Source organism: Lathyrus oleraceus, chromosome 4 (genome assembly GCF_024323335.1).
Source record: "Lathyrus oleraceus cultivar Zhongwan6 chromosome 4, CAAS_Psat_ZW6_1.0, whole genome shotgun sequence".
Taxonomy (NCBI): Eukaryota; Viridiplantae; Streptophyta; class Magnoliopsida; order Fabales; family Fabaceae; genus Lathyrus; species Lathyrus oleraceus.
Genome location: NC_066582.1, coordinates 479,249,426 through 479,275,587, shown reverse-complemented (window position 1 = coordinate 479,275,587; position 26,162 = coordinate 479,249,426). Strand labels below are relative to the sequence as shown.

At 34.0% G+C, this 26,162-nt stretch overlaps 1 protein-coding gene across 1 annotated transcript in view; it reads left to right on the top strand.

Moving 5' to 3' along the window:
- Nucleotides 1-7,052: 7,052 nt before the first annotated feature.
- The window catches only part of LOC127076323 (midasin), a 44,472-nt gene continuing 25,362 nt past the window's right edge, over nucleotides 7,053-26,162 (top strand). The window contains exons 1-34 of the mRNA XM_051017943.1: nucleotides 7,053-7,419; nucleotides 7,759-8,078; nucleotides 9,151-9,217; nucleotides 9,304-9,539; nucleotides 9,627-9,836; nucleotides 10,069-10,238; nucleotides 10,863-10,972; nucleotides 11,083-11,202; nucleotides 12,391-12,466; nucleotides 13,003-13,125; nucleotides 13,222-13,318; nucleotides 13,397-13,490; nucleotides 13,571-13,705; nucleotides 13,782-13,838; nucleotides 13,936-14,112; nucleotides 14,206-14,331; nucleotides 14,474-16,207; nucleotides 16,503-16,570; nucleotides 16,651-16,846; nucleotides 16,977-17,081; nucleotides 17,244-17,555; nucleotides 18,680-18,873; nucleotides 18,954-19,029; nucleotides 19,830-19,980; nucleotides 20,489-20,562; nucleotides 20,944-21,091; nucleotides 21,415-21,513; nucleotides 21,787-21,887; nucleotides 22,253-22,342; nucleotides 22,426-22,491; nucleotides 22,680-22,844; nucleotides 23,112-23,319; nucleotides 23,448-24,334; nucleotides 24,661-26,160. Of these exons, the coding sequence (XP_050873900.1) occupies nucleotides 7,315-7,419; nucleotides 7,759-8,078; nucleotides 9,151-9,217; nucleotides 9,304-9,539; nucleotides 9,627-9,836; nucleotides 10,069-10,238; nucleotides 10,863-10,972; nucleotides 11,083-11,202; nucleotides 12,391-12,466; nucleotides 13,003-13,125; nucleotides 13,222-13,318; nucleotides 13,397-13,490; nucleotides 13,571-13,705; nucleotides 13,782-13,838; nucleotides 13,936-14,112; nucleotides 14,206-14,331; nucleotides 14,474-16,207; nucleotides 16,503-16,570; nucleotides 16,651-16,846; nucleotides 16,977-17,081; nucleotides 17,244-17,555; nucleotides 18,680-18,873; nucleotides 18,954-19,029; nucleotides 19,830-19,980; nucleotides 20,489-20,562; nucleotides 20,944-21,091; nucleotides 21,415-21,513; nucleotides 21,787-21,887; nucleotides 22,253-22,342; nucleotides 22,426-22,491; nucleotides 22,680-22,844; nucleotides 23,112-23,319; nucleotides 23,448-24,334; nucleotides 24,661-26,160 (8,397 nt within the window). The 5' untranslated portion in view covers nucleotides 7,053-7,314. The remainder of the gene's footprint in view (nucleotides 7,420-7,758; nucleotides 8,079-9,150; nucleotides 9,218-9,303; nucleotides 9,540-9,626; nucleotides 9,837-10,068; nucleotides 10,239-10,862; nucleotides 10,973-11,082; nucleotides 11,203-12,390; nucleotides 12,467-13,002; nucleotides 13,126-13,221; nucleotides 13,319-13,396; nucleotides 13,491-13,570; nucleotides 13,706-13,781; nucleotides 13,839-13,935; nucleotides 14,113-14,205; nucleotides 14,332-14,473; nucleotides 16,208-16,502; nucleotides 16,571-16,650; nucleotides 16,847-16,976; nucleotides 17,082-17,243; nucleotides 17,556-18,679; nucleotides 18,874-18,953; nucleotides 19,030-19,829; nucleotides 19,981-20,488; nucleotides 20,563-20,943; nucleotides 21,092-21,414; nucleotides 21,514-21,786; nucleotides 21,888-22,252; nucleotides 22,343-22,425; nucleotides 22,492-22,679; nucleotides 22,845-23,111; nucleotides 23,320-23,447; nucleotides 24,335-24,660; nucleotides 26,161-26,162) is intronic.

Genomic DNA, 26,162 nt, shown 5'->3' with positions numbered 1-26,162 from the left:
ATACATATCATGCATCACAGACATAAAAAAAATTTAGTAATACGATTATGACCACCTAAAACGTAAGAATTAAATAAGCTACTTTATTACAATTCTTTGATCCACGAGCAAGTTTCTCAAACTTCTTCACTGGTGTCATCCTTTGGCGTTGTCTTCTCTTCAATTTTCTTGAGTAGTTACAGTATTTAAATGCATAAATATAATAATTAAATGACACGACTCACATGTCATATAAAATAAATCATGACACATAAGCCTTATTTAAGTAAATAAATGCCAAAATTCTAAGGTCATAATCATATATCTAATTATTTAATAATAAATAATAATAAGTTATTAATTTATAAATATTGATGCGTTAACACTTGATGCTTTTTGTAAACCTTAAAGGCGCAAGTCTTGCACCATTACAAATCCTAACACAATACATTCATACATTCAAAAACATAATAATTGAATATTCAATATGAGTGATCGAATGTCATTGCTTTACCATACAAGTGTCGGATTCCAAAGTAAAATAAACATTGATCATTCAAACGCATAACAATCATTACACTGATCGAGTGGATGAAATAAAACAATATATCAAATATTCTGATGTAGCATCATAAATATTTGTATCATATATAAATTGAGCAATAATTTTGTATCATTTATAGATAATCGAAGTATCGTAGTTTCACCATACAAATGTCGGATTCCGAAACATAGTCAACATCATCGATATCCAAATTATACAAAATATACTACTAATATTTAATTTTAAATAATAAATACTTTATTATTTTATTATTATTTATAATAATAAATTATTATTATTGTTATTATTATTATTATTATTATAACAAGACTAATTCTCTAAAAGAGAAGAAAAACATTACTTATGCAAATCAATGCAGTAATGTAATAGACAATGATTCTCATATTTTCCGACCACCAAATTTTAATAGATATTTATGAAACCTATTTCAAAATATTGTATTATTTGGTAAAGAATAGATAAGTCAAAATCATTAGGGGATTATTTACCCAAATTGCAAAAAAATAGTTTTAAACATGCCAACAATAAGAATCATATAAATAGGAATGAGTTGCAGCAAAAGTAAATAACTTTGAATGATACCTTTTCAAAACTAAATATACATATTCACCTTTGACCATAGTTAAATTTTAATTGAGAAATTATTTCAATTCTAACTTTTAACTCATGAAATAAGATATTGGTCTTATCGATAGACCAAAACAAAATCATCACACATATATGTATATAAACACGAATATGTTGCTAAAGCCAATATTGGATCATCGATTACAGAAATCAATATAACAATAAAATTCAAATTATTATTATTGTTATAATTATATCATTATAATTATATCATCATATAATCAATCTCATGCATTTTGAATTAATGATTTAACCCAAACCGAGACTTTGATATCACTATTGGAATTTAAGAGGGTTTTTAAAAAAAACTTAACCTCTTAGCGGAACAATCCCGGTGAACGGGTCTTGATTAAACTATTAATCACAAACAAAACACAATATAAGGATTCTGAATTACCTCTTGAAACATGTTTTAGCTTTGCTCATGAATGTGGAAGATATCGTCGTCTCTACAAAGTCCACGCGAGTACAAAGTGGAATGCGGTGTTAGCCGTCTCTTGTTATGAGAAAATTGACAATTAAAACTGATCGGGGAAATAACTATTTTATTTATAGAGAGAGCTACTAAAACTCCAATGCTCTTATTTTGGCATTTTCCAAAGTACGTTCAATCTTATTTAACTAAAACTATTTTAACTAAATAGATATTATTTATATTTAATTAATTATTTTAATTAAATTAATATAATATTAATTAAATTAAATCATATTTAATTTAATCAACTGTCAATTCTTATGTATTTAATCAAATCAAATTTAATCAAATCAATTATATATGTGCTAATGTATAATTTTTTACAAAAATAACCCACTTTTTCAAGGAAATTCCCAAAATACCCTTGGTTTCAAAAAAAATTCCCAAACTACCCCACTTTTAGGAGAAGTTGCCAATTGAATTGGAGACTCCTCTTAAAAATTGAATGGAGACGCCAATTGGATTGGCGCCCCTGTGTATGACTTAAGAGGAGGCGCCAATTCAATTGGAGCCTTAGTGTAAAATGCTTTTTTTTGTAAATAGTATACGTGATAGATAAATTTGATATAGGACCAATTGATATTAATAAAATTTGTCGTTTACACAAATAAACCTAATGATGATGACCGGGATCACCTAACCGACCTCTGGTCTCACATCCTTTAGCTACCCTAACCCACGTTGATGATTCGGTACCGGTGTTTGAGCATCTGAGGGGCTATGAGCGTCACTACCAACTACAGGAGAAGGTTTGTTGAGGTAGTCAAACAAGTCTGCATAGTCTTCAGTATGCATCGATGGTGTACCGCTGTAGCTGAGCTCATGACCCATGTCAGAGAAGTTAGGATGTGGTTGACTCATTGATGGGCGACCTGGACGGTTGAAGGGAGACATGTGTGTGAATGATACGTTGAGGAAAGGTTGGAAAGGTTGTTGGGTGTTTGGTAGAGATAGGGTTGTTCGACATCTTAGAACGCATGTGGCTCCACAAGCCAATCTCTGTTTGATTTCTGATAGACATGCTTCCATTGAGAGTGCCTACAACAACCATGACAACGGATGACATGATCCTCCTTCTACCCATGTCTATTGCATCAGACACATTGCACAAAATTTCATGCGTGCTATAAAAGATAAGAATCTTCGCAAGAAGGTGGTGAATGTTGGGTATGCTCTAACTCAACCGTCATTTCAATATTATCGTGATGAAATTAGACTGTCTAATGAAGACGAAGGGAGATGGCTAAATAACATACCAGTAGAGCAGTGGATAAGGGAATTTGATAGAGGTTGTCGATGAGGTCACATGACAACAAACCTTGTGGAATGCATGAACGGGGTATTCAAAGGAATTCGAAATCTGCCGATAACCGCCTTAGTAAGATCGACCTATTATAGATTGGCTTCTACGTTTGCAACCAGAGGTGAAAGATGGAGTGCAGTGTTAATGTCCGGGCAAGTATTCAGTGAGTGTTGCATGAAGGTCATGAAAGAGGAGAGCATCAAAGCTAGCACACACGCTATAACAATCTTTGACCATCATAAGCAAAATTTCAGTGTCTAGGAAACAATGGACCACAACGAGGGGAGACCAAATTTAGCCTACGCTGTTAGACTAAATATAAGTTGGTGCAATTGTGGAAAATTCCAAGCCTTCCGCATACCTTGCTCCCATGTCGTTGCAGCATGCGCTTATAATCGTCAAGATGCTTACAGCCATTTATCTGATGTGTACAAGGCCGACACCGTCATGAATGTATATAATCAAAGCTTCTCGGTACTACCAATGAAGGATTACTGGTCTCCATATGAAGGTGATATTGTTTGACATAATGAGGATATGCGTAGAAAGAAAAAATGAAGGCCAAACAACACAAGTATCAGAACAAAGATAGATTTCACAGATAAAATGATAAGATTATGTAGTATCTGTCGTCAACCAGGACACAGCAAGAACAACTGTCCCAATCGAGGAGCATCATCTAGGTCTTAAGCTTTTTGTAACATTGTATTTCTGTAACCTTCAATCATTATATATCATTAAGTTTTTGTTACAACGAGGTTCACAATAAACATCAGTACAAAATAAGCTATCTGAAAACAAAAATATTTCTAACTGATTACAACAATCAAATTGATGTCGTCTCGACTGAACATCATTTTCCCTAACATCCTTATCAATCTTCATTCGCACCCAACCAAAGATACTGTCAAGTCTCTCAATACTTCTAATTTTTTCCCCTTCTGGTATTTTCCCATCTAACCAACGGACCAACTCCCTCTTCAGTTGATCGAATATAGTGATGTTCCAGAACAATATCAACATCTGAGGTTTGTCTTTCGCATAAATCACCTTTCCGTATCGACGACGAACACCAAACATGATTGCCAAATGATTATTTGAGATGTGGAACAATGACTCACACAACACATTTATTTATAACACAAAAATAGCATTTTACACTAAGGCTCTAATTGAATTGGCGCCTCCTCTTAAGTCATACACAGGGGCGCCAATCCAACTGGCTAGGGCACCTGCCATAGCCAATCCAATTGACGTCTCCTTTCAATTTTTAAGAGGAGTCTCCAATTCAATTGGCGACTCCTCCTAAAAGTGGGGTAGTTTGGGAATTTCTTTGAAACAGGGGGGTATTTTGGGAATTTCCTTAAAAAAGTTGGTTATTTTTGTAAAAAAATCGCTAATGTATTAAACAATTTAAATACTATTAACACATAATAAAATTCTAAATCTTATTTAATTTAATCGTCAATTCAACTATCAGTACTCTATGTGTGTGACCCTATAAGTTATCATAAAGTTGGCAATAATATTAAATTACCTATTTAATATTATAAACAGTGAGCGGTATCTAGCAACGTATCACTGCCACCCAAGTGACGAAAATATCGTGTGGTCTTACATAACCTTTTTGTGATAATGATCATATGTACAATCACCTCTTTTGCCCTTATATCTATATCGAACACAAGACATAAAATGTATCACCCTTGTATGTTTCAATATTTTATTCCTTGATCTTTGAGTATATTTGATAACAATAAATAAGTCAAATATCTCATATCGACTTATTTGAGCAGAATCATATATTTTTGAATCATACTTTATTAAGGATCCCACAAATATTACTACCGTATATGTAGGATGAACAAATACCATATAGGTCACTCATGTCCCTCAACATGATTTATAAAGTACCTATAAACCATCTTTATGATCATCCTATTACATACATCATTTGATTGACAATAAAGTACTTAGGGTCCATAATGGTTTCAGGTTGAAGGGTTATATACATCATTATCACGATGAGAATAACTTATGACACTTATATAACACACTATGCAATATTCTCATGGTTGGTCAATCCAATATAAATATTACTCATAATATTTATACCTACGTGAAAACTTGATATCTCATATCCGTGACTTGTGAGATACAATCATCAATCTACTCACATAATAGTCTTTATCCATTACTGTTGTCCTATTTGACAGTAAAGCTTGACTATGGATACTTTAAGAACATCGTCCTTATGTTTAATGAAATCTCGAGATTAAGTCATACTTAATGTATCATTAAACATATTGATTATTCTAAGGACTCTATTATGTCATATACAAGTAACACTGTAAATATAATGCTTAGTAAGTATATATATTAGCAAACAATATATAACAAGGTCATGATACAAAAGCATATACAACCAATATTGATTGACTATTAGAGTTTACTCCAACAATATCTGCCTATAAATAGGGAGATACGTTGTCATTGATTGTAATGCAGTTGCATAGAAAAATGTGTGAATAATATTCTAGATTGCAAAGTAAAAAGCAGAAGTTTCTCTGCAGAATTCACAACTTTTCTTCTTCCCCTTTTTCGTTGAAACCTCAATTTACCTTTCTTCCCCAATTCATCTTTTTTCTTTCTTCTGTCATCATTAATTGTGCAACAAAATTATCTTGTAATCAATGTTGGTTGATTCACTTGAGTGAAAAGTGAAAAATAAGACGTGTAATCAATCAAAAAGATTGTTTCTCGTTCATTAAGATTAATTAGGAATTCTCCATAGGTTTGGTGTAATTCGAACATTATCTTCTCCACCATTACCATAAGCTTTTGGAAACAAATACACATTTGATGACAACATTCTTTTAATTAGTTTTGGGAATGAAGATGCCCTAATTCGTATTATGAACCCTAATTCATAAGGTTATAGAAGATGTCCTTGACGAGTTTGAAGAAGAATAACAATAAACCATAATTCGTAAGGTTGAAGAAGAAGAACTTCAGTTGTAGAAGATCTCCTTTATGAGGTTGAAGAAAAAGAACAATGAACCATGATTCGTAGGTTGAATAAGAATAATTTATGAGGATTTCAAAATGTTATGGGGATTTCAATACGAGATGCCAATGTTTATAACGTGTTATGTGGTTGTCATGTCCTGCTGACTATGACAAAATGTTAAAAAATTTAACAACGTTTACGAAAAAAGACTCAGAAGGACAAACTTGAAATAATTAATAAAGTTGAAGGATCAAATGGTCGTTTTTAAAATTAAGAGAGCAATTTGAACTCGAACATATAGATATAGGACAGAAAATGATATTAAACATACACTTTAATTAGAAAATGTATTGTTTGAGAAAATTTAAAATGATTTGGACAAAATTTTTTGTTTGGATAAAAAATAGAAAGAATTTAAAAAACAATTGAAATATATGAAGTATTTTTGTTCAAATTAAATTTAATAATTTTAAAATAAATCTAAAATTAAAGAATTAAAATTTTCTCTTATGTTAAATTGATTATTATTTTTGAAATTTTGCAAATTAGTCCTCATATTTTCTAAAATTTTAAATGTACTCTTCAACATTTTCAAAATATTTATCCTTAAATAATTTAAAATTTTGCCCCTTTCTAAAACTGTAAATTAATCCATAATTTTAAACTTTTAATTTCATCCAAAAATTTTAAGAGATTAATTGAAATACACTGTCAGTGTAAAAGAGTTTTACACCATCACTTAATTATAGACGTTGGATATTAAAAGAAGTTTGACTTTTATTTTAAAAATCTATAAAGTAATACAAACGGGTGATGGTGATGAATCGACGGTGTAAAACTTTTTACACTGATAGTGTATAGTAATTAATCTCAAATTTTAATATTTATAAAAATAACATAATAAATAATTTTAATACTCTAAAAAAAAATCATTTAAGTAACTTATAATTTTATTTTTCAATTATCTCGTCCAAATTAACTCTTTTTACTATTATTTTGTTGATTAAATGTTTTTTAATTATTAAAGAAGTAAAAACGGTCCCATTCATTTTTCCTACGCCGTATAAAACGGTCCCATCATTACCGACTTCCGAGAAAACTATATAAAATAGAGCTTAAACCCTAAACCCTGCACGGCTGAACACCATACCTCACCTCAAGCTTTTCTCCGACGGAGTCTTTGAATATCATCAAACTCTCCAATTCTCCGGCTTCAATCATCCTCTACGCGAACTCAAACACCGAATTTCATCTAACAGAAGAAATTTATCTTTGTTTAATTTTCGATTTTGTTTTTATATATACACTAATCTATTAACAGTTCAATCTTGTTAGAAAAGTGTTTTCAGCTTCAAATGTCGATTGACGGGAGTTTCAGCGTTCATTCTTCGCTTCGGAGATTGCTTGATCGTTGTCCAAAGCTTCAATCAGTTCCTCAGATTGATTCGTTAGCACAGAAGGCATAGCTTTCTTTTTTCTTTTTTCTTTTTTCTTTTGTATATGTAGATAAGTTCAAGTGCTTAATTAATGTAATTATTTGTAAAATGAAAATTTGAATTCATGCAATTCAACCTCAGCGGCACTGGACTCGATACTGACACATACTCACATTTTTTCTAGAGAGGGGTCATTAGTACATAGAATTCAACTACTATCATAATTTTTTTTTTGATACCTTAATCCAAACACTGCTTTAAATACACATGAGCATTTACGATTTAATATAAGCTGTTACTAGTATGGAACTTTTTCTTTTGCTTAAATTTTGTATTTATTTGTTAGTTTATTGTTGTGTACAGGGGAGCTTGGTTACAGAAGAGGAATTGGTTAATGAGTTAGTGGGGTTTTTTCTGCATCCTAGTTATACAATTCCGTTGGCGGGATGTTTCCGGCCAATTGTTCGAAATTTTGTTGATAAAGCTGTTGCTTTACTTCGTCTTGTACCGAATTTGAGGTCTAATACTGTGGATGATGCTATGGAAATTGACTCCGACATTGTCTTGGATGATGTTGCCAATGTTGTAGAGTACTGTGTCGGACGGGGAATGGGTCTTGATCTTCATGAGCATGCTTGTTTTGCCTTCTGCCGTACTCTTGAAATGGGTCTTGTACCGCTGAGGTTGGTATATTTCTTTTAAAATGTTGGTAGTATGAGCCATGTATACGGTACCTTTTAGCTCTTTTTGATTGAGTGGAAAAATTGTTAGTAGTGTTAATTATTGTCATAGTAAATTAGGATTTTAAAATAGACTCTTGTAATAATTAAACACTTTTATTTGAAGTTTTAATAGTTACTTCTTTTGTTTCCTAAATGCTTATGCAGTGTTTGTATATTGCAATTACATGGAAAATTTATATTTAAAATACGAATATATAGATATCTACATACGCCTGCCTGTGGGGAACTGGAGAGAGATTAATCGCATGATTATTTTTGTTTTCCATTTCTATTTCTATATCTCATCTCTGTACCTTCTCTTAGGAAGATATAATATACTCCCTCCGTTTTTTTTTAAGTGTCACTTTCTTGATAAATTTTTGTTTCTTTTTAATTGTCACTTGCAGAGTTCAAGGTAGTATTAAATGCACTTTTGTCAAAATTACCCCTATACAATTATTACATAGAGAGAAAAAGTAAAGTTAATGTAGGATATAATTAAGGGTATTATAGGTAAAATGAGAATTATTGTTTAAAAAGTAACAATAATGATTAACTTTCTTGGTATGGGTAACAAATCAAAAAATGACTCTTAAAAAGGAACGGAGGAATTATTTTTTGGCTACATAATCCAATGCGTAGTGTACAACGTCCATACATGAGTGTATGGATAGTATTTATGTTTGTTTGTAATAATTCTTCCATTTTAGCATTGTGAAGAAAACTACTTATAAAAAGAAAAGAAAAGTGATGATTATTATCAACAATTGAACCTTGGTAATAGTTTTCCTTATATATTTGGAAATTTATATTATAATATACTGGCTCTTTTTGAAGGCCATATACTTGTATTAATTCTAATTTTTGAAGCTCTACTGCATACCCTTTTCATAATGGTTAAGATTTGTGGCTTATTTAAAATTTCTAATAATCCGAATACAGTATTTATAGTGATCTGAATATACCATTTCTTAATTAATTTGTTATTTGTTAATAAATTACAAAATTGTGATTTAATTTGCTCTTTGTGCAGTTCTGTATTAAGCTATTTCAATTTTGCACCTTCTCCGTTTGAAAGATTTTCAGGGGAGCAAGTTATGGTCAGTACATCTGTGATGTTTTTTTTTTGAGAAAGAGGGTTGGGATATGCTTCTGTGTATTACCCAGTAATATTCTCTCTTTTCAGGTTGAGCCCCATGGATTGCATGTTGCTCGCATATCATACCGCTTCCTTCTTTTGAAACCTGAAAAATTCTCAAAGCTTTGGGACTGGTCTTGTTTTCTAGAACCCTTAAAAAAGCCTTGCGAATCAGACCTGATATGGTGCAGGTTTCATATATTAAAAGTTGTATTCAAATTAGGTTCAAGAGCTAGTGAAAGCTCGAATATTGAAGCTCAGGAAGCATCTGCCTGTTTATCACGGTCAGTATTGTATGATTCTTTTTGCTTTGATGTTGTATTCAAAATGCAATGCATGTTCAATGACAATCTTCAACTTGCCTTATTCAGCTGGGAAGAGTTTTGTGGGGACACAACACTAGAGAGAGCTGGTTGGTTGGTTGAACCAACAACAGACTACATGTCTGATTCTCCTAATAGAAACATGGATTTCAATCAAGAGAACTGTTTAAATTCTTTAAGATGTAATTATCATCCTGTTGGTTCGCCAAAGGTACACGAGGTGCAACCGCCTCTTAGGACCAAAAGAGCTGTCACAAGGTACACCTTATTTTACTCTGTATTTTGGTCTATTTCTGCTTTGTGTAATTTTACTCGGTAGTATAACTTAAACACCGTGCAGCTGCTTCCAATTATACTGTTTGAACTTTCTTAAATGCTCCTTTTTATGATTTTACTTTTTTTTAGTTGTAGCTTCTCTTTGGACTGATTTATTACTTTATATTTCATTTTAATTACCATTTAATTTTTGATATCTTGTATATAATTTTAGGGATGATATATCTGTAAGTTATACATTCGTATTGACATCAGCTGTAAAGAAAAGTTATGAAAGAGTTCTACTAGCTGCAAGTCAGAAGTGGCCGGTTCTTTTATACGGTCCCTCTGGTTCTGGAAAATCTGCTCTTATAGCTAAGCTGGCTGAGGATAGTCATAACCAAGGTACATTATAAAATTTACCTTTTAACTTTAGTAGTTTCTATTTCTTGTTTGCTCATGGCTTTAATTTGACTGAGCATGTCTAGTTGGAAGATCATATCTCTTAGATTTACTTTTCCTTTTGTTTCCTCAATTTTTGAAGGCTAGTTAGTCATGATATCTTTCACCAAAATGATAATAATGTCTGTCTTTATACACATGCTATGGTGTAATTGGTTCAAACCCGTTTTTTTTTTTAAAATTCTCAGTCAAATAAAATTCAAATACAGGTAACAGAAAAAAATAGGTTGTAAGCAGATGCGCTATCCTCTTAACCACCTTAAGTATTTTTTTTCTTTCTGGAAACTATTCTTCATTTTGTGAATTCACGGTGCAATAAAAAGGTGTGGAATGCTCATGGTCTTTTTTACGGGGTTTCTCTAACAGATATGCTGAGGGCGTGAGGAGTTGAAATTTTTTCACTGCTTTCTCCTTTTTAATGCTTGTTTTCATCTTTAATGTCTTGTTCTTTTTTATGAGGATTTCTTATCCTCTTTAGTCCTCATAATTCTTTCTCTTCAACTCAATAAGTTTCTTCTCCTATCAGTTTATGTCAATAATTGTTTATGCTCTTATTTTCTTATGCAGTTCTGTCTATCCAGATGGATGATCAGATTGATGGTAGAACATTGGTTGGGGGATATGTCTGTACAGATAGGCCTGGAGAGTTTAGGTGGCAGCCTGGATCACTTACTCAGGTTTAGATATGACTATTGCATTCATATCTAACTCATGCAGATATTTTGATATCTGTCCCAAGACAACTTAACAAGAATTTCATCTCTGTATACCATCTTTGTTATTGCAGGCTGTGCAGAATGGATTTTGGATTGTTTTTGAGGATATCAACAAAGCACCATCTGATGTACACTCCATTTTGTTGCCTTTATTAGAAGGGGCGGATTCATTTATGACAGAAAGAGGGGAGGTGATTTTTTTTGCTGTTTGGGTCTTTTCTTACATGAAATAAATTGTATTCAGTTTTTGTTTTTTTGGTCCATGAACTCCAAGCAGATCATTTCATAAGATGCAACAATTATTTGTTACCTTAATTCTTTCATGTTCTATGCTACTTTTGTGTGAATTCCATGTTGCATTCTATTCTTACCTTATTTAATAAAAAAATATGGCATTTTAAGTCATCATCATTGAAGTGATACAAGTAATAACTAAAGTAGACAAATATTTGGGTGATGAAAATGTTTGGTTTTAAATCAATTATGGCATTGTATGCTAGAACATTTCTTCTTTATGATGACTAGAAAAAAACATTGTTCACTACACCCCTAGAAAAATCCAAAAGTTTTATGACAATCCACTAAGCATGTGGTAATCTGGTAGGTGTCCAGCCAACAAGTTTTGCCAAACTTGCACAAGATTTCAAAATTGAAAAATCAGGTCTTTACCTTTACAAGTAGCAGAATGTTACGGTCTTATTATTCACGCAGTTGGTCAATCATATCGCATGTTGCATTTTATAGGCTGCATCCTTAACATTGATCATTCTGATGTGTGTAAAGCGCAGCTATTGTTTGGAAACTAAAACTATTTATTTTTTTCATTATCATTTTGTTTTTGCAATTCTTGTATGGAATATTTTGTTTGTAGTTCCTAGTGAACGTTTGGTTGTCATGGTACCTTGGTGTTATTTCTCATGATGTACTCTGAAAGAATTTGACAATATAATGGGGCTGAACCTAAAAGTACTTGTAATTTGGAGTGGGTGGTTTTCTGTTTAAAAGGATATCCTGTTCTCCACAGAGCGTATAGTATATATTATTTCTTCAGTAAATTTTTTTTCCAACAAAATTTACTTTGGCCACATAGTGTTGTTGTATTTGTCGTTCACATTTTTATTTTTGCATAAAGTATTTTTCCTTTACATGGATGTAAGAGATAAAATAAAAGCAATATTGAGGTCTGGTTTATGCTCTACAATGGCCGAATCCCTTGGCATTTTCCACTCCTCTTGCTTTACTAGTGATCATATTTCATACGATAAATATTTTCTCTAGAAAATGAATGTGCACCTTGCTAGAATTCTAGATGGATAAATTCTACCGTTCAATCTCCTCTGTACCGGTCATCAATTGCTTAAGTATTCCAAATTCTGCAGGTAATAAAGGTGGCTGAGACTTTTAGGATGTTTTCAACTATTGCTGTTTCTAAGTTTGACTCTTCTGAGAGTGCAGGTTCTTACCTTCATAATTCATGATTTTAATTTGTAATATTTGTATTTCTTTCTATGTTGGGGTATATCGTGTTGTTTAATCATTTACTTTCTCAGCATAAATTCATTTGAAGTTTGGGGGTGCTAATTATGTATTGTTTTCAAGAGATGGATGAATGTCAGATGAAAGAATGAGTCTTTGTTGGTAATTCTTATAGGATAAGTGCAAACAAGACTAGAAAATACATAAAGATTGGGTACCTCTTGTTTTTCCCAAAAAATGTTAACAAAATGCTACCCAAACTCGAGTGAAGCCATCACTTGATAGTATCGAGTCATTAAAATAAATATCTGCAAGTTCTACTAATAAATAGTAGGTTTTAAAAGAATTAAACAATTAATAGCCTGTTTTTTTGATATAGCCTAATGATATCTCTTGATCAATGTTGTAGAGTTCATGGAGTGGGAATTATAGGTTGCTATTGTTGTTGATTTAAAATTCTATTGTTTTAAGTGTTGGAATTATGAACTAGATCCTGACTTCGGCTGTCCTTTAAGGTCAAGGTTCACTTAGTGTCCTTTGGAAAAGAATAATAATTCAACCACCAGAAAATGAAGATTTGCAACAGATAGTCAAAGTGAGGTATCCTGATTTGGAGCTTCATGCAGGCGAACTTATAGGTATTGATTTACAATTTTGATAATATATGGTTGGCAATCTGTTACAAACTCCTTTTTTTATTATCTTGTGATAAAATATTTTTATATTTTTGGCAGAAACCTTTGAAAGGGTCAACAATATTTCCATGTTTCAAATAGCGGGTTTTCACCCTGAAAGCTCTTCTGTCTATTGTCTCGGCAGGTTCTCGTTAAGGTATTAAGAATAATTATATGCTGCTTGTGCTATTGTTACTTTTCTTTTGATTAATGTCCTATTGGTTCTCCATGGCAGGGATCTCTTAAAATGGTGTAAAAGAATTACTGGGTTAGGTTTTTGCCCTGATCGTAGCTTGTCTGAAGAGCAATGTAATTACATATATACAGAGGTCTGTTTTCTTTTGTTTCTTAACTTTTTTATCATATACTTCAGTGTTACTTCATGTGTGTAGCTTGTATTTCATCCCAGGCCGTTGATGTATTTGCGGCCTTTCCAGCTTCATTTGATAACCGGTTATCAATAATGAAAGAGATAGGGAAGTTGTGGAAAACATGGGATTCTGCTGCTGAGACCTTATACCCCCTTGACAAACCAATATATCAGGTTTTATTTATTGATGTTTTAGCCTTTGCTTCATTATTTTGCCTCATCAGTTTCTCATGTATGATGGTAAATGCAGGATTCTGCCGCAGGTTTAAAAATAGGCCGGGTTTTACTCCAGTACAAAAAAGAACCTGTAAGTATAGTCTGCTGACAGTTTTTAACAATGATGATATAACTTCTCCGGAAAGGTCTCATGTTTCCTTGACTTTACTTTTATTTTTCATTTGCAGTCACATGAACGCAGAATACCATTTGTTGAGATCCGTAGTTCTTTGTTTATATTAGAGCGTATAGCTTGCTCTGTCAAGCATAATGAACCTGTACTCTTGGTTGGAGAAACTGGTACCGGAAAGACTACACTTGTTCAAAATTTGGCTTTAAGGCTTGGTCAGAAGCTTACTGTTTTGGTCTGTTACATATTGCTCTATTTTTTGCTCTGTTATTTGAAATTGTATTAAGGTTTTTGGGTGAGACATCATGTTGTTTATCATTTTTTCCAGAACATGAGTCAGCAAAGTGATGTTGCCGACTTACTTGGAGGATTCAAGCCTGTGGATGAACAATTTGTCTACTCCCACCTTTATCAGGAATTAAAGGCTCTATTCGCTAGGACATTTTCTATTGAGGTATTTCTTATATTTATTTGTGTTTTGTGTTTAACTGTTATTAAAGGCTCTATTCACTAGGACATTCTCTAGAGGTATTTCTTATATATATTTGTGTTTAACTGTTGTTAATGGCTCTATTTGTTTTTTTTTAAATGTACAGGAAAATTCAAAAGTTCGTAGTTATCTAGAGAAGAGTTTAAATAACAAGGATTGGGTAGGTCTACTTCGAGGAATGCAACTAACAGTTGAGGGGTCACAAAAGCATGTAAGAGCTAGACCATCCAAAAAGCGTAAAAGGCCTTTAAGAGAAGAAATATTCCAAGCCTGGGAGAGTTTTTCTATAAAACTTGACAGTTTCTGTAAAAATAATCCATCTTCTGGGATGATGTTTTCATTTGTAGAGGGAAGTTTTGTAACTGCTCTTAGAAATGGTGGGTGGATTTTGCTTGATGAGGTGAATTTGGCTCCTCCAGAAACCTTGCAGAGAATAATTGGCGTTCTAGAAGGGGAAAGTGGGGCACTGTGTTTAGCTGAAAGGGGTGATATTGATTACATACACCGTCATCCAAACTTTCGTATATTTGCTTGTATGAATCCAGCAACTGATGCAGGGAAGCGAGATTTGCCCTTGTCATTGAGGAGCAGATTTACTGAATATTTTGTTGATGATGTTCTGGACGATAATGATTTAAGTCTATTTATTAGTCAATTCATTAATAGTGGCCATATACAGCTGGTGAGTAAAATTGTGCGTTTCTATAAAGAATCGAAAAAGGAATCTGAAGAGAGGCTACAGGATGGTGCTAATCAGAAACCTCAATACAGTTTAAGGTCCCTTTATCGTGCTCTAGAGTATACAAGGAAAGCAGAGAAAGATTTTGGATTTCAGAAGGCTTTATATGATGGCTTTAGTTTGTTTTTCCTCACCTTGTTGGATGGATCTAGTGCGGTCTTAATGAGGCAAAAGATATTGACTCTTTTATTGGGGGGAAATATGCCTTCACATGTACCTTTTCACAGATATTTAAGTACCTTCAAATCCGATGGATATTCGGGAAACTATGTCAAAACTAAAAGTGTCGAGGAGCATCTTGGTAATTTGGCTCGAGCTGTTCTAATAAAGAGATACCCTGTTCTCTTACAGGGACCAACGTCTAGTGGGAAAACTAGCCTAGTTCAGTATCTTGCTTCCGTAACTGGGCATGAGTTTGTAAGAATCAATAATCATGAACACACCGATTTGCAAGAGTATCTAGGTTCTTATATAACTGATGCTAGTGGAAAGCTTGTTTTCAATGAAGGTGTTTTGGTAAAAGCTGTAAGAAATGGCTACTGGATTGTACTGGATGAGCTTAACTTGGCTCCATCTGACGTGTTGGAAGCATTGAACCGATTACTTGATGATAACAGAGAGCTTTTTGTTCCTGAACTGCAAGAAACAATTAAAGCACATCCGAACTTCATGCTTTTTGGAACTCAAAATCCGCCTACACATTATGGTGGGCGAAAAATGTTGTCTCGGGCATTTCGCAACCGTTTCATAGAGATTCAAGTTGGTGAAATTCCTGATGACGAGCTGAGCAAGATATTGGGGGAGAGATGTGAAATCCCACTAAGTTATGCCTCAAAAATGGTTGAAGTAATGAAGGAGCTTCGGATGCACAGACAGAGTAGCAGAGTCTTTGCTGGGAAACATGGATTTATAACTCCTCGTGATTTGTTTCGTTGGGCTGATCGTTACAAAAGATTTTGTAAATCTCAAGAAGACTTGGCGAAAGACGGTTATTATCTTTTGGCAGAACGGCTCCGGGACGAGGATGAGAAATCTATTGTTCAAGAAGTTCTAGAAAAACATTTTCGGGTTAAACTAAACATACAAAATTTATATGGTCAGGTATGGTTATTTTTCTTTCTGTATGCGTTGAGCTGCCACTGCTTTTTCCTACCCTTTACTGCAAAGTGCATACTTGTTGACTAAAGTTTATCTTTGCATGAAATAGTTCAAGAAGCCATTTATTGTGAAGTTCCAGTAAAGATTCACACTATTTGTTTTCCATTATTTGGATTTAAATTCAGAATACCTATTTATTTTAGTGATTATGGGCAATCTATGGTAGTTTCTGTTGTATAAGGTTTGAAAAGGATGAACTATAAATATATTCTCAGCAAGCTTCTTAACTGTTTTTCAGATATTGTCTGGAGAGAGCTCTTCTTCCAATACAATTATTGGTTTAGAGGGTTCGGAGAGCCTTGGAAGGTATTGGCTTATTGTTGCATATTCTGTGTTGACCAAAGTCCTTGGCTCATTATTTCTTCCTGATGGTTTTGCATATGCAGTGTACTTCTGACTAAAAGTATGAAGAAGCTATACTTCCTCGTGGAGCGTTGCTTTCAATTACGTGAGCCTGTGCTACTTGTTGGGGAAACAGGTGGAGGGAAAACCACTGTTTGTCAGTTGTTAAATGCTTGCTTGCAGTCGAAGTTACATATCTTGAATTGTCATCAGTATACAGAAACATCTGATTTTATAGGGGTTGGTTTTTTTATGTTTTTTTGTCCAAGTATTCCTATAAGTTATACCGTCACTTGAAAAGAGACTTGGATTTGAGTTTATTTCTATGCACTATTACTATCAGGAGTATTGACTAGAAGATGTTTTGTAGGGTTTTCGTCCTATACGAGACAAATTTAGATTGATTTCTAACTATGAAGAGACCATTGAACAGTTGAAGAAACTAAAGGCTTTTACACACTATCCTGAAGACCATGTGAGTGTCATCTTTCTTTTGATTATTTTCTATCCAGACCAGACATGAGATTTTAAGTTGACCTGTAGCATTTAAGTTGACTTTTATATATATAGTATATTTCACGGCATTCAGAAGGCCGTTTCTTTCTATGCTTAGCAAGTGCTGATTTGTCATTTTCAGGCACAACTTATTTCTTCTGGCATAGATCAAGCTTCTTCAACTATTGAACTACTGAAAATTATGATAATGAAATATAAAGTGGGCCGAGTTTCTAGTGCTGATGTCAGCAAAGAAGACCTCTATGCTTTTGAGCAATTAAAGTTGAACCTTGATGTCTTGCATAGTAAGTGGCAGAGCATATTTGAGTGGCAGGATGGTCCTCTTGTAAAAGCAATGAAAGACGGTGATCTCTTTCTAGTGGATGAGATATCCTTGGCGGATGATAGTGTACTTGAGAGATTGAATAGTGTGTTGGAGCCAGAAAGGACGCTAGTAAGTCAATTATATATGTAGACATTTTTCTTTGAACTTGCTGTTTAAGCTCGTTTTACATCAAGCTTTATTGTTCATGGTGTATTGAAGTATGGGGTCATTACTTCCTTCTTTTGGTTTAATGATGATTGTGTTTATACGTGTGTTCAGAGTTTAGTTAATGTGTGTTCAGAGTTTAGTTAATGCACCGGAAATTAAAAGATGAAAGAGGCTTCTTGTCCCTGCTTGCCCAAAAAGCACAACAGGAAGATTTACCTAGGGATATGGGAGCATTACTGTTCATGGTGTATTGAATGATGATCTCAATACTTATTTCTATTGGTTTAATGATTATTGTGTTTATATGTGTGTCCAATGAATAGTTAATGTACCTAAAATTAAAACAAGAAAGAGGCTCCTTGTCCCTGATTGCCCAGAAAAGGTATCGAGAAGATTTACCTAGGGATATGTGAACTCTTTTGTGCATTATGGCCTAAGCTGTCAATAGCGCGATTTAGTGGAATATTGGCGGTGGGGTTTGGCGCGATGCTTTTGGTCTGCGAGCCGCCGCCAACAATAGCAGTTGTAACCGCTATCACAACTGCTACTAGGGTTTCGGGGAGAATATACTCAAAGCCATTTTTTAAACCCTTGTCTTTTTTAAGAGTATAAATGCCTTTTAAGAGTAATATTTCTTCATTCTGTTATGTTTTTTCTCACAAACAATAGTTATGTTTGTTCTACTTTTGGTTCAATTCTGTGATGTTTTTTTCTCTGTAGTTTAGGTTCTTCAATTGATTAATATGAAGGTCTCTTAATTTTGTGTATTTTTCTATTTATAAGTATTTATGTTTACTTTGCACACTGATTTTTAGTCATTCATTATCGGCCATCCATCCTCTATAGAATTTTAGGAGAGCTCTCCCTCCAGATAAGAGCACTCTCCCTCCAGATTCCATGTCTTCTATGGAAACTCTGTTAAAATATTATATTTTGAGCACATTTTTAACACAAGTATGTACATAATAATTGATAATGTAAATTTAATTTATTTATTGCTGGTGTTAGATATTTTCTTTTCATTATTGTTTGTCATAATTCCTCTCACTCTTTTAGTTTCTGAGTTTTCGTTTCTTTGGCTGCAGTCTTTGGCTGAGAAAGGAGGGCCTGATCTTGAGAAAGTTGTGGCACATTCAAATTTCTTTGTTCTTGCAACAATGAACCCTGGTGGTGATTATGGTAAGAAAGAGCTGTCTCCAGCACTACGCAATCGCTTCACAGAGATATGGGTTCCCCCTGTTATTGATCTAGATGACCTGCAAGGAATTGCTCTGGAAAGGTACCGTTATTTTTAACTATTAGAGGAAAGGTTTTTTTGATGAACACATTTAATTAATGATTTATTTGATTTAAATGCAGAATTTCCAAGTTCAAAGACCCCACATATCAAGAGAGACTATTACTCATTGTTAATGCTATGATTAGTTTTTGGGAGGTATGTTACATGGAAATTTACTGTTGTATTGAAGTCATTAATCAGACATCTTTACTTGTACAATATTCCCCACTTTGATGATCACCCTTGGCATTCCATGTGTTTGTCTCCTATGTTAAACAAACCATTCACTTTACATGGCTATTTGGCTAGTTAATTAGAATCTCGTCCTTATCATATCATACACATTTATTTAGGCCAAGTTGTAGTTTCTGTTTTCCCCTATATTGTTTATTTAGTTTTTCTATAAAATATTCTTTAATTTCCACATTTCTTATGTCTTAGTATTGTGGTTGGATCTAACTCAAAGTTTATAAGACCGACTTGTAAGATGAGAATTACCTCTACTTGCAATATGTCGGGCTATATCTCATTCGATGCGGGACTAAATGCTGCAATTCAAATGCCACAATTAGGCAACTAGAGACAGACCGCAATGTAGGCTGAATATCAAATGCAATTCAAATGCTGCAATTAGGAGACTAGGGGTGGACCGCAATGGGAGTTGAATTTCCAACTTTATGGACGAAGCTTTGTTTTGTCTTCCGTAACCACGTTTGAGTTTGTTAGACTGGACATTAGGATGATTAGTTTCGTTCCTTCTATGTATCTTTGAATGAACCATGTAACTGTCTCTTCCTAATGAAAAAGGCTCAGGGTTTTTTTACAGTTATCTCTAAGTTCTTGCTTTGCATTTTTGCAGCATATAAGTATATTTGTATGTTGCTATTCTACTATTACTGTTCATTGATTTGTTACATATTATTGTTAATTTGGTTTATTATTCTTATATTTTGCAGTGGTTCAACAAATTACATCCAGGAAGAATGCTTACTGTCAGAGATCTCATTTCCTGGGTTTCCTTTTTCGATTTAATGGAAGGAAGCTTAGGACCCGAACATGCACTTCTTCATGGAGCATTTCTTGTTTTGCTTGATGGGTTAAGTCTAGGTATGCTTAGTTTGTAGTGATTATTCATTTCTTCAACTTCTCTTATTTCTTGTATCATAACTATATTGAATGATTGATTTTGATTACTTTATGTTTGATATCATACTCAACTTTACACTAATCTATGTCTTCATTCAATTTTAGCATCTGTTTGTTTGTATAGTTTATTGAAGCTGAGGCATGAATGCTGTTTTTATTGGAATAATTTACTCCATACTTGAATGAATTCAGAATCTTGAAAGTAAACATCTTGGGAGAGAATGCTTCTGATGTTGAAAGTACTGTATTTTACAAGAATAAATAATATAATTGGCAATCTTTCATGTAAGCTCCATTTTATGGACTACAATATATTCAAGGCAGAGACACTATTTAGCTACATAAACATTTCACAAATTGTGTTGTCACAGCATATTTTAATAATTTTGTTACACGCTTTGAAGTCCTTGAGTAATTACACTTTATTTTCTTCTTTGTTTCTGATCTATAGAGTTTTCAAACTTATCAGGGACAGGAATTTCAAAAACGGATGCTGGAGAGCTAAGGGAGAGATGTTTATCCTTTCTTCTACAAAAGCTGGGGGTATGTTTCTCCCCTTGTTATCATCGTACATTATCTCTCTTTCATTTCCAAGTCTTCTAAGGTGAAGTCATTTGATTGGGCAGTGCTACTAATAAGACCAACACTGATGTCTTATTGAAGATTATTAGGAGATCTAATGCCCTTTAACTGTTGTTTTTGGTGTGTGTGACATTTGTCAGAATGTTTCCGTTAAAATGATTTGCAGCACATGTATAATGTCTTAGATCGGGATCACTTTTATGAAGAGTAGTATTACTTACCACTCATTATACACGTGCTCCTGTTTCTCTTGTAATCAATATTTTATTGTTTCTTATTCATGCTCTTCACATTATTATTTTTAAAAGTTTGCTGTAAATGCCAACTGGATTATTGCTACAGGTTGATGAAAGTAATTTACTATATTCAAAGCTTTCAAGAATGGGGAACTATGGTTGGGGTGAATTTGGCACAAAAGTGGATGTGCCACATAATGATGATAAGCAACAAATTGATTTATTTGGCATTGACCCATTCTATATTAAGAAAGGTAATAGATATAAACTATATTGTTGCTTGATTTAGTTTTGTTTGCTCAGTTCTTTGGTCCAAGTAGTTTACTAGATATATTTGAGATGCAGTCATCTAGCCGCATTTGTGGGTTATTGTTAAAGTGATAGAGAGATTCATTGATGAATATATTTTCTGTTTTATTTATTTATTTAGTTTCTTTTATTGTTAATGAGGATTGACTTTTCTCCCACACTGTAGCTTGTTTTGCTCTCTTTTTTAATAGATTGTTTCTTCTGAAATACAACCATATAGATAGCCACATGTGCTTTATTCTGCGTGACTTGTTTTCTGCTTATATAGGTTTCAGCAGTTGTGAGGCCGGTGGGTTTGAATTCAAAGCGCCAACCACCCGCAGGAATGCCTCTAGAGTTTTGCGGGCTATGCAGCTTCCAAAGCCTGGTATGTTTTTTTATCCAAATCTTGCTTATCCTTATATTCTGTTATATACTGGTTTATGTTATCGTGGTACTAGTCTCTTGCTAATGCAAGATAAGTCTGTCGTCAGTAGACATAAATCCACTGTGTGTCTGACACTTCTCTCTGGAATCCACCATGAATGGAGTGTTATGGCATGTGGTTACTCTTTTTTCTGTATATTTTCTCTTTCAATTCTATCAGCATATTTCTCATTTAAATTATATTTATGAATTTTAATGGGATGCCGGTTACCAGTTTTACTTGAAGGTAGTCCAGGTGTTGGGAAAACAAGTTTAATCACTGCCTTGGGAAAATATTCTGGGCATGGAGTTGTGCGGATAAACTTATCTGAGCAGGTCAGTAATAATTTACCCAACTTTCTTTCTGTTAGGATATAAAATAAAGGGGGGGGGGGATGTTAGAATTTGAGCTAAGGAGTTCGTTTGGGAAGTTAATAGCTAATGGGGTAGTTAAGATTGTTGTGTATAAATAGGCAGGTTATGAAGTTAGAGAGAGTATTATAGACTATTGTAATCTTTGTGAATAGAGTAGTGACTTTATTGTACAAGGGGAAATCTTTGGAGGAGAGGTCTCTCATTATTTTTCTTTTTTCTTAATTAAAGTGTTCTATCTTTTCAATACAAATTTTGGGTTCCTAGCATGTTCTGTCTTTGCCCAGTCCTTTGTGGATTTTTATTTTTCTATGTATTTTTTGGTGCAGACTGATATGATGGATCTGCTGGGGTCTGATTTACCTGTGGAAAGTGATGAAGGGATGAAGTTTTCTTGGTCTGATGGGATTCTATTGCAGGTTGGAATGTCTTAAAATGATAGTTATTGTGTTTTTCTCTGCTTTTGATATGTATTTAACTTCAAGCTATCATGTCTGTGCAGGCCTTGAAGGAAGGCTGCTGGGTTTTGCTGGACGAGCTTAATCTTGCCCCACAGTCTGTTTTAGAAGTAAGTTCTTGATAAATGTTGACCTCTACCTGTTCGTCTGTTTTCATTTTCATCACCTCTTTATGAGCACAATTATATTCTTTCTACTTTAATTATTGCTTTTTCGATTTCTCTTCAAATTGTGTTTGGGGAAGGGTAAGGGTTTTTCCAGTATACAGAATGAGTTGTAACACAACTCTTTGACACAGGGTTTGAATGCTATTCTGGACCATCGAGCTGAGGTGTTTATACCGGAGCTGGGTAATACTTATAAGTGTCCTCCATCATTTAGAGTTTTTGCGTGTCAGAATCCATCACATCAAGGTGGTGGCCGGAAAGGCCTTCCAAGATCATTCCTAAATCGATTTACCAAGGTATGATTGTTGAATATTAATTTTGTATTTAAATGGGGGCCTCGAGAAGTTGGAAGGAGGACTTCAAAACAAGTTTAACTAGAAAAATCCAAACTCTAAGTTACTTAAATCTTGCAAAACCATAGGGAAATCTTGTTACTTCCTTCTTTCCAAAATATTATGATTGTAGAAATGTCTTTTGATATGTTTATTTTTTTGTTAGTAAACATGTTTCTTATGTGCTCAATATACAAGATGCATTAATTGCTCTTTGGCCGTGGATGATAGGTATATGTCGATGAGCTAGTTGAGGATGATTATCTGTCAATTTGCAAATCAAAATTTCCAGCTATCCCGGTGCCTTTACTTTCGATGTTGATCTTATTGAATAAAAGGATGCATGAAGAAACTATGCTGAATCAAAAGTTTGCAAAGGATGGTTTCCCATGGGAATTTAATCTTCGCGATGTGTTTCGATGTTGTGAGATAATTGAAGGTCTGTTATTTGTATTCATCATGTTTCTGATTTGATATTTCTGTTTTTCCAGCTTATCTTTTTATTACCAATATCCCATGGAGATTTCTTCTCTTTTATCTTGATGTTTCATTGTGTGTTTAATTTAGGTGCACCTAAGCATTTGCAGGCATTACATTCCTTCTTGAACATTGTTTATATTCAAAGAATGCGTACGGCAGCTGATCGCAAAGAAGTCTTACGGGTCTTCGAGGAGGTATTTAAGGCGACACCGTCTATAAATCCATATCCTCGTGTTCAACTCAATTCAGATAATTTGTTTGTGGGGAGTGTTGCTATTAAGAGGAATATCACCCAATCATATACTACCTCAAGCAGTCATCTCCTGGTACAACCTAAACTTTGTCAAAGTTTGGAAGCTGCAGCTCTTTGTGTAGAGCGTCAATGGTTATGTATCTTGGTTGGCCCATCATGCTCAGGGAAAACTAAATTGTTAAGGTTACTTGCTGCCCTAACAGGCAATGTACTGAATGAAGTAAATCTTTCGTCCGCCACTGATATTTCTGAATTACTGGGATCTTTTGAACAATATGATGCCTTGCGTAACTTTCGCACAGTTGTTGCTCAAGTCGAGAGCTATGTTAATGAGTTCTGTAGTTTGCAACTGGAGGTTTCAAATGGAGCAACTTTTATGGAAACAGATTTTTATAGAAGATGGATTTCTTTTTCGTCTAAATTTGAGAACTTAGCTTCTGCTTCAAGTTATCTTGAAAACTGGAGGAATATAATTTGTTCTCTTAGTTTGTTCGACGAGATCATTGAAAAATTGAAGTTGTATATAGAAAAGAATTCTCTTCTCTTATCTTATTCAATCCGGGATCTTGATTTGGTCAAGCATACAATTTTAAAACTCAAAGCAGATGATCAAAAAAGGTTGGCTTCCACAAAATTTGAATGGGTTACAGGATTACTGATCAAGGCTATAGAGCGAGGGGAATGGATTGTCTTGGAGAATGCAAATTTATGTAATCCCACGGTATGTGATGCATATAATATTAATACTTTGTATTTGGGTGTGAAGTTGTGCTTATCGGGGTGTATTTTTATGTTCTATTTTTAGTTATTTTTATTATATTATTCAATTCTCTTTTGGTAGTTTTTGTGTATCGGAACAGCCATGCTTCTGTGTCATAGGCTACAGTGCCATCTACCATGTTCTTATGGCAGATTTTTGGCTGACCACCATCATCCACAATCAGCCATTGAAAATATTGGGATACAAATTATTTGTCATAAGTTATTGTGCATAGCAGTATCGATCTGTATCTTTTAATTTTTTTTACTACTTGTTTTCGTTTCTAGGTTCTTGATAGGATTAATTCTTTAGTTGAGCCTAGTGGATCAATCACGGTCAATGAGCGTGGAATTGTTGATGGAAATCCATTGGTTATCCACCCACACCAAAATTTCCGCATGTTTCTCACAGTTAATCCTCGCTATGGTGAGGTTTCTAGAGCTATGCGTAACAGAGGAGTTGAAATATTTATGATGGAGCCATCCTGGGCTTTGGATGATATAAGCGGAAGTCCCGAGATTATTGAATTCAAAGATGTAAAGAGATTTCTCAGTTTATCGGGTATCCCAGTTGCTCAGTTGATTGATTCAATGGCCAGAGCCCACATGTATGCTAAAAGTGAAGGTTCCAAGCTTAATGTTCCCATTACATATCTTGAACTTTCACACTGGGTCCATCTATTTTGGCAGCTTCTCATGAATGGATGTCGTCCCATCTGGAGTCTACAGTTGAGTTGGGAGCATACATACCTCTCTTCATTCTATGTCAAAGGTGAAGAAATTATCAATTTTGCAAAATCAAAATATTTATCAGTAACTGGTTTGTCTAGATATGATCCTTTGGCAGAATGTTCTTTGGGCTTGCCAGGAGGATGGCCAGTTACACTAAGGTTAAGAGATTATATATATTACTCAAAAGAAGCTTCAATCAAACAGAATTGCATGTATCTGGAGTTCCTGGGTTCTCAAAATGCATCACATGAATACCAAGTTTCTCAGAGAAGGTGCTCGAGAGATGTTTCACAAACTACCGATGGTCATGTCAGACCATATTTGATGAACATGAGGATGTTGCATGACATTCAGTTTCCTAAGACTTCAATTGGGACAATGTCACACTGTGAAAGTGAATTTGAATTCAATTCAGAATTGGCAAACAAAAGGCTCATATTTGCAGCTAATTGGACAATTGAACAAGCAACAGAAAGTGATTTGAAGTTATATCTTTTCAGGTTTGATTGGTTTAATTCTCAGCTGAAGCCTTTCTGCCCGTCATTCGATAACTTCCATAATCTGATAGGAGATATGATCAAACATCCTATTTGGAAGTATATTTTATGCCGTAGCAAACTAGAAGCTGATATGCAGTTGATGCCATTGCTATCACTTGATTTCATTGATTTGGAAGCACCAAATAGCGAAGTTAAATATCTCTGTAATGCCATTCGTTGCTTTGATCCGCTAAGGTTAACTTTCCAGCAACGGGTTATTGAGAGGCCGGATAGTCTTACAGATGAAATGAGTCACTTTCTTCCAGTTTTGAAGTCTCTTCATGTGTTGGAAGACGAGTTCCTGAGGAAACTCGTAGAGTCAACTCCTAAGCTCATTGAAGATACATCTTTTGATGATATAATACAGTTATACTCCGAGCTTATTGAGGATCATGTATTATTCTGGCGTTACTTCAGTTCTTCAATGTTTGACCAGATGATAATTTCTTGGCATTCCTTGCTGAAAGATGCTGAGAAGTTTATGACTATCTGTCCTGAAGCTGCAAACCATTTTTTGGT